This window comes from Benincasa hispida, chromosome 11 (genome assembly GCF_009727055.1).
Source record: "Benincasa hispida cultivar B227 chromosome 11, ASM972705v1, whole genome shotgun sequence".
NCBI lineage: Eukaryota > Viridiplantae > Streptophyta > Magnoliopsida > Cucurbitales > Cucurbitaceae > Benincasa > Benincasa hispida.
In genome coordinates, this window is record NC_052359.1 from 9,044,236 (window position 1) to 9,051,993 (window position 7,758).

Here is a 7,758-nt window from a genome sequence, read left to right on the forward strand (position 1 = left end):
TGTACCCTTAGTCCATATGTTTTTTTGTTTGTTTGTGCAGAAAAAGGAATATATACCCCTAAAGTTTGTCGTGAGCAATATTTAAAATGATGATGGAGATATTGTCATCTTAATTTTATGATTATAAAATTAACGAATTAAAAAAATACACTAATAAATAAATATATTTTAAATAAGTTAATAGGTGTATTATTTATAATATTTATATTAATGATATTTTATTGATTAATTACCATGTTTCATGGTTTTTTATATAATGAAAATATTAATTTATCTGTCGAAATTAAATTCCAGATAAATGTAAAAATATAGATAGAAATATATGGACGCCGTGCAGAAGGAAATTTAGTAGTATGGTTGTGGGCGATTCAAATTATTGTATAGTAGGTGTGGAATTGGATGTGTTTGTTTATGAATATTGAGAATCTCAAGTCAGCGGCGTCGTGCGACATGTTGAGTGCACAAATGGAGAAATTCAAAGAAACCACGCCAAAGAGAGAGAGAAATCTGCAGGCAGTGACTCAGTGACTACTCGGCCTAGCGATCGACAAGTGTCCGCCAATGGCGTCGATTCGTTCTGTTATTGCAGTCAACTTCTTCTTCTTCTTCTTCTTCTTCTTCGCAGTTCCATCCAGTCCGATCTTCCATGTCCTTCCATCAAATTCATGCCCTCGCTTCACACCAATGGTAACTTCTTTTCTCTTATTCTTTTTCATCGCAATTTTGTACCTATCGTTTTTCATTTTTCTTTTAGGGTTATAGAAAAGAATCTTTCTCTGATTTGTTGTGGAAAAGCCCTAACCAGATACCAAATCGCTGCCTGCTTAATAAATCTTCAGGTTAATGTGGTTGGGAGAAAATTAAATTAAATTCTCCTTGTAGTTTGATAAAACCTAAAAATTAAACACAAGGACTACATTCTCACTTTTGATATATTTTGTTGGGTTGAGGGCGATAATACCTACCATTAAAAAAGATGAAGGGAAAGAGGTTGGAGAAAGAAAAGAAATGAAGGACTGGGCTAAGAAGTGCAACTAACACAAACACTATTATAATCATGTTTAACATTTTGATATTGAAAATATATCAAAATCTCAAATTTATGAAAATATCGGTAGAAATATCAATAAAATGTTAGACGTCAATATTTTTGGAAAAATCATAAGAACAAAAACGTCAAAATAAATTATTTGAATTTATAAAGTAACTTTTGCACTTCATTAATAAATTATATTTACATTGGTGATAGTTTGTTGCTTTTTTCTTATGTGTCATTGACTTTTTGATGATGTAATTGAAATGTTGATTCACTATTTATGTCGATATCGATGTCGAACCCTTAGGCGTGTAGAATTAATCGATAGAAATGTACACATGTCGATAGAAATTTAATACCCTAACCATGACCCCTTTTAAAATCAAACTTGCTATTTTGAAGTTTTTTTTTTTCTTTTTTCTTTTTGAAAATTATTCTTTTCTTGATAAATTTAAACAGATGGGAACTTATAAAAAATTCTGGAAACTTATGTGTGAAAAAGTTGGGGTTCATAGCCATACTCCTCCTTTCTGCAGGTAACATTTGTTAATTACTCTGCTAATCAATTGTTCTACTCCATTTTCGTCTTGTTTCTTTTCATGTTCTTTTCATCAGGACAGCAAGAAAGACACTGAATGTGTGGGGAAAACATCTCTTCTTAAATGTGTATTTAGAGCATTTGATGCAGATTTCTTCAATAACACTAAGGTACAATAAAGCACCAATTATGTTCATGTATTTATATATTGTGTTGTCTTTTTCATTCATGTAATGTTGAAAAGCCATTGTTTTTGAGTAGATGGATGAGGTTCTTAAGGGAGCTGAAGAATTTAATTTGCCTACAATTCGAGCCAATCGGAAGCTAGTTGCTTCTAGAAATGGAGGTCTGCATAATCCTTCTCCTTTGGTGTTCAATCCCGAGTGGGCAAATGAAAACATTCGACATAAGAGCAAAAGATTCTGCTATCCTTCTGTTTCTGGAGTAAAGAGACCAAAAAACGAAGAAGATATTGCCTTCATGAGTGTATGTCTTTGTTTAACTTAAAGCTAAATATGTACTTTATTGCATAATGCTCGACTCTTTTTTCGATTTGGGAAAAAAGTCCAGATTAAACTAACAAATGTCGTTGGAATTTCATTAACCGAGTGGAAAATATGTTTAATACGTTTTGTTTAGATTGATTAATGTATGTACTGATCAGCCATCAAATAGAATAGTTTTCATTGTATATCACTTGGCACGTAGTAACTTGTTTAGCCTAAATTTGCTTATTGTTCTCTAAAATCAAGCCATCAAAATATTGGTATACTGTCAACTTCATAAAAATTACTGTTTTTGGATTCATATGATCCTTCTTTTAACCTTGGGGACTAATTCTATTAGGTTCTTGAACTCGGAGAACTAATTAAAACAAAGCAGATTTCATCTCAGGAGCTCGTTCGAATTTTTCTGCAGAGATTGAAAAGGTATTTAAAAAATCAACTTGTAGTCTTTGCTAATAATGTTGAAGTTCTTATTTAACAAATTTCTTTAAACAATATCAGGTACAACCATGTTCTTAAAGCAGTAGTTTCTTTTACTGAAGAATTGGCTTACAAACAAGCAAAAGAGGCTGATGAATTGTTTGCTCGAGGAACATATTTAGGTTTGTGTTATTATTATTATTATTTTTTTCTTATTTTTTTTTATGATTAAAGTTTTTTGTGCTACGTCACTGAAAGTAGTTGATTTGGATGATGCATTTATAAATTATAGTTCACTGTTTAACTTTCCTCTTTATTTTTCAAATGTGGTGTTAGATATATACTCAACTTTGAAATAAAATATTTTTCTTGCGGTGTTAAATTTGTACTTATAACTTCGAAATATAATATTGTTCTTGTTTTACAGGTCCACTGCATGGAATTCCATATGGGTTGAAGGATATAATATCTGTTCCAGGATACGAAACAACTTGGGGTTCAAAAAGTTTTAAAGAACAAGTAATTGATGTTGAAGCTTGGGTTTATAAGCAGTACGAAAAATTTGACTATAAATTTATCTTGGGTTTATAAGCAGTACGAAAAATTTGACTATAAATTTATCTCAGAAGTATATTAATTGACATCTTCATCAACAAATCATGAACCATTTGATTTTTGACATCTTTGCCAACAAATCACGAATTCTTTGGTTTTGTAGGCTGAAATCAGCGGGTGCTGTTCTTGTTGCAAAACTTGTTACGGGATCGCTTGCGTATGATGACATCTGGTTTGGTGGTCGGACGAGGAACCCGTGGAACATTGAGGAGTTCACTACAGGGTCATCAGCTGGACCTGCAGCATGTACTTCTGCAGGTGCCTCTTAGACTTGATCTGGGAAAGTCTTGGAACATCTCCATTACCACATCTTCTTTAGTATAAAACATTTTTGGTTGAATTCCAGCAGTTTTCATTTCAAATGGAGACTTTATTGTCTTAACCATTGATTTGCTCCAGGTGTTAGGTTCTTTTGTTTCTTAAGAAAAAAGAGATTAGCAAGTTTGTCATAGTTTCTTGCAATAAGAAATTTCCTTTACAATATTGGATAATGACCCAGAGGAGATGTGGGTTTGTATCTGCGTTGCCCCCTCTTTTACTAGGTATGGTTCCATTTGCAATTGGATCAGAGACAGCTGGTTCAATGACTTATCCTGCAGCTCGATGTGGAGTTACTGCAATTCGGCCAACATTTGGAACAGTCGGTCGCAGTGGAGTGATGAGTATTTCTGAAAGTTTGGTAGTAGCCACAACCCCTTTTACTTTGTTTCTCAACTTGCCTTTGGTATTCATTCTGCCTTTGTTTAACAGGATAAGCTCGGTCCATTTTGTAGAAGTGCTGTTGATTGCACAGTCATTTTGGATGTCATTAGAGGAAAGGATCCACACGACCTCTCTTCGGTTGAGAGTTCGCTTGAAGATCCATTCTCCGTTGACATTTCCAAACTTACTGTTGGATATCTTGATGATGCTGAAATGGAGGTAAGTAAGTAACTCAATCAGAGAAAAGCCTCCTTGGACATCTTTAAAGTTAACCCAATTTTTAAAATGATTATTATAGGTTGTTCGGGTTCTTTCATCAAAGGGCGTTAATATGATTCCATTCAACTTGTCTTATTCTGTTGACTCTGTTCAAGGCATCCTTAACTTCACTATGGATGTTGATATGTTGGCTCATTTTGACGAATGGCAACGTTTAGGGCTTGATGATGAATATGAAGCTCAAGACCAATGGCCGACTGAACTTCGACGTGCACGTTTAATCCCTGCAGTAGATTATGTGCAGGTATTATTGTCCTTGCTGACAAATTATAGAATGTGTTATTTCAAGTTGTTTGAAACTAGTTATAACCAGATATGTTAGAGAGAGTTTTCATCACATTTTGAGTCCTTCCATTTTAAAAAGTTAGATAACAGATGATTAGATATAAAAAAAGGGCACAAAAAAAAAAATAAGGATTAAAATATTGATGACAATATTCAGATTTCGATTTTATGGGTATATTGACAGCTATATTGATAAAATGTCGATATCTGTCTCTAAGTTAGTTACAAAATTTATAAAGTTCATTTAGATTAATAATCAAGTTGTTTGGGAGTTACTCCAAGTTAAGTTATTGATATTGTTATTAGTATTCCTTTTCACATTTGACTAAATAGGAGATATTTTTCTTTTATATTTTACGAGGATATATAAAAGATGTTGGGATCTATGTGTTTTTAATATCGATGTCAACTCTTTGATTTATGGATATATCGACTTATCTACTGATATTCTTACTTTGATTGAACTCCTTTCTGAAAAAAAAAGAAAAGGTTTGCCTTGAGTAGGTAGATTGCTGTTTAGTTATAGTTCCACTGATTTGAAGCATTAACATATTAATGCATATTAGAGGATGCATATTCCTCCTTGAACCAAAATCGAGATATGATTATGCAACCCCATTCACAGGCACAGAGAGCAAGGGGAAAGCTAATTAAGGAAGTTAGAGAAAGATTCAATGTTGATGCTTTGATTGGCAATGCCACTGACTGGGAGAGAGTTTGTATGGGAAATCTTGTTGGTCTGCCTGTTATTGTTGTTCCAACAGGTTTCAAAAACATCTCAAATCCACCTTCAACTGGCCCCACAAGAAGAAGAACCACCATTACCACTGGCATTTATGCTCCTCCTCACAAGGATCACATTGTATGCTCTACTATTTCAAGTCTTGGAACTAAAAAAAAAAAAGAAAGATTTATTTTGTGTTTGTGGGAAACTATTGATTGAATTGATGATTGATTGTTTGTGTTGTAGGCTCTAGCTTTGGCTATGGCTTACCAATCTGCAACTGATCACCACAAAGCAAGGCCACCAATAGATGACTTGGGGCCTGATGATGTTATTCGAGATCCACCTTTGGTTTCTATTCCTCCAAGATTATTGCACCTTTGAACATGAATCTACACTTTATTTGATGAACATAAACATCATCTTCCCCTTATCTTACATTTTGGTGACGCTTTTTTTCTTCTTTTTGGTTATAGAAACACAAATGGTTTAGTCTTGAATGTTAATATGTTACATATGTTTAGTTGTAACAATCTTGATGTGGGGTTCTTGTATAGCCTGATGCTTCCAGTTCGAGCTTGCTTAATGGAATCGAAAGAACAAGTACTTTGTTGATCTCTCATATCCAAAAGGTGAAAATGCATCGTCTCCCCCTTTTCATTTCTGAAAATTGTGCCAAAGCCACTTTTGTCCACAGTTTCTTGAATTGCTGCTGTAGAGATTTGAGGTATTAAACGGATCATTTTTGTTTTTGTTAATGTTTCTTACTTTATCTCTCAATTTTGAATGTTAAGCTTCCAATATAAACATTTTCTGCTAATGTTGTTCTTATGTGGTTAGATCTTGAATAGGTTCAATTGTTCTCCATGGAATCACTATTTTTTTTTTCCCTTTTTGGTCATTGGAATTTACTCTTGTTTGCCTAGATTTTCTATTCTAAGATTGAGATTTTTATTATTGCTTCAACAATAATTTTTTTCCTTTCTTTTTTTCCCTCAACAGTGGTCTATATATATATATATATATATATATATACACACACACAAACACACACACACTCGTTCAGTATCAAACCTTTACACTTTAAGAGCTCTAATTGATTTGAAAGTTGAAGGATTCTATCTTTTGTATTGTATCGTAAATTTTTATTTGCTCGAGCCTGTAGAGCATGAAAGTTATGGGGGGGTGTTGACAGTTGTGAGTGAGGTCGGTCATAAGTTATGGTAATGTGAAAAGTGAGTCCGATGAATCCAATGAATTACGGTTTTTTTATTGATTGACGAGTGAAGGGTGATCAATTCATTTCATTAGTGTATTATTACATTTATTATTACTGTTACTGTTTGAACTTAAATCGTAACCGTAATAGTAAATGTGACAAATTTATAATTCTGAGACGTGATAAAAAATAATCCAATTTTGTTTGCGATTCTGGTCCATTATGATTGATCTATCAATGTAATTATCACATCAATTTTCATTATGGATCGAAACACATGGCCTAAGTGAGTAGGGTGGAGCTAGAGTGAGTATGAGTTAAAGGGAAATGCCAGTAGGGTGGAGCTAGAGTGAGTATGAGTTAAAGGGAAATGAGTGTGTGTTGATGATGAGGAGTAACTGAGAGCATGAGAGCTACAAGCGTGATCATGAGTGAGTAGTGATCGTACAAAAGTGCATGAGTGAGAAAGGGGGTCACGGTAAGTGTGCAAGTATATATTAATGAGTGAGGTAGAGTTACTATTGAAGGGATCAAATTCCAAGTAAAAATGTTTGATCATTTTTCGCTTTGATTTTCTTTAGATATTATTCAGAAAATAAAATTATACCTAAATTACAGAACGTGTTGTAATTTATAAAGGTAAACATGAAAAAAGGAAAGGAAAAGTACCTTTGTAGAACATATTTTCTTCACCGTGTGTCCCTCTTTTTATTGATCTTCTCTATGAATGTACTTCCAATAGGCCTTCTTTGCCATGACTCTTGGTAAGGAACCAACTAGTGTTAGGTTACCACCTAACAAAGAAATATTCAAGAACACAAGATCACAAATATATGGAAATATATAAAAATATGTTGAAATATGCTATAATACCATAGAAACATAACAAGATAATCTAGCTTTTCAAGAAGACTAGTCTTTCCCTTAATTCCCCAAAGGAAATCTCTTATAAATACTTCACATCCTCTAACCTCACATTCACCTACTATTTATGAGTGCCTAATTACTAGAATACTCTTACTACTAATCATAGTAATATTCCATACTAATTACTAGAATACTTTTACTACTAATCTCCAATGTATAATAATGTATCCACAAATATAATAATGCATCAGTGGGTGAGTTGGTATTGGCATGCATAGTTAACCTCAACGTCATTCTTGGTGTTGATGCTCTAAATCTCATGGGTCCTGTAGTTTGTAATTGTAATGTACAAACAATTTATTTATTTAACAAAATACAAGATGTTTTATTTGACATTTAGTAGCATAACTCATAAATCAATAAACTAACATCCAAGGTTGTCTTCTATAGCTTAAACAGAGACATACAGATGGATCATATTTAAGTGATAACCTGAATGGTCTATAGTAGATGGATAAGGCTGGATTCCTTATCCTGGTGACACTACGAATATGACTCGCTTTGTAG

The 7,758-nt window shown here is 33.2% G+C and overlaps 1 protein-coding gene across 1 annotated transcript; it reads left to right on the forward strand.

Moving 5' to 3' along the window:
• The first annotated feature begins 330 nt into the window (after window positions 1-330).
• LOC120091293 (glutamyl-tRNA(Gln) amidotransferase subunit A) lies at window positions 331-5,765 on the forward strand. Its single transcript, XM_039049266.1, has 13 exons — window positions 331-687; window positions 1,496-1,572; window positions 1,657-1,744; window positions 1,836-2,060; window positions 2,421-2,503; window positions 2,582-2,682; window positions 2,928-3,051; window positions 3,219-3,373; window positions 3,658-3,794; window positions 3,866-4,036; window positions 4,116-4,340; window positions 5,007-5,243; window positions 5,352-5,765. The coding sequence occupies exons 1-13, from the start codon at window positions 562-564 to the stop codon at window positions 5,487-5,489; spliced, it is 1,887 nt and encodes a 628-aa protein (XP_038905194.1). The 5' UTR covers window positions 331-561; the 3' UTR covers window positions 5,490-5,765.
• Window positions 5,766-7,758: the final 1,993 nt, after the last annotated feature.

What these genes read in the sequence shown, in the direction of transcription:
- LOC120091293 (XM_039049266.1), top strand. Translation starts at nt 562, where the DNA reads ATGGCGTCGATTCGTTCTGTTATTGCAGTCAACTTCTTCTTCTTCTTC. An exon ending in GAAGCTTGGGTTTATAAGCA is followed by an intron (nt 3,052 to 3,218) that starts GTACGAAAAATT and finishes TTGGTTTTGTAG; the next exon opens with GCTGAAATCAGCGGGTGCTG. An exon ending in TGAGTATTTCTGAAAGTTTG is followed by an intron (nt 3,795 to 3,865) that starts GTAGTAGCCACA and finishes TTTGTTTAACAG; the next exon opens with GATAAGCTCGGTCCATTTTG.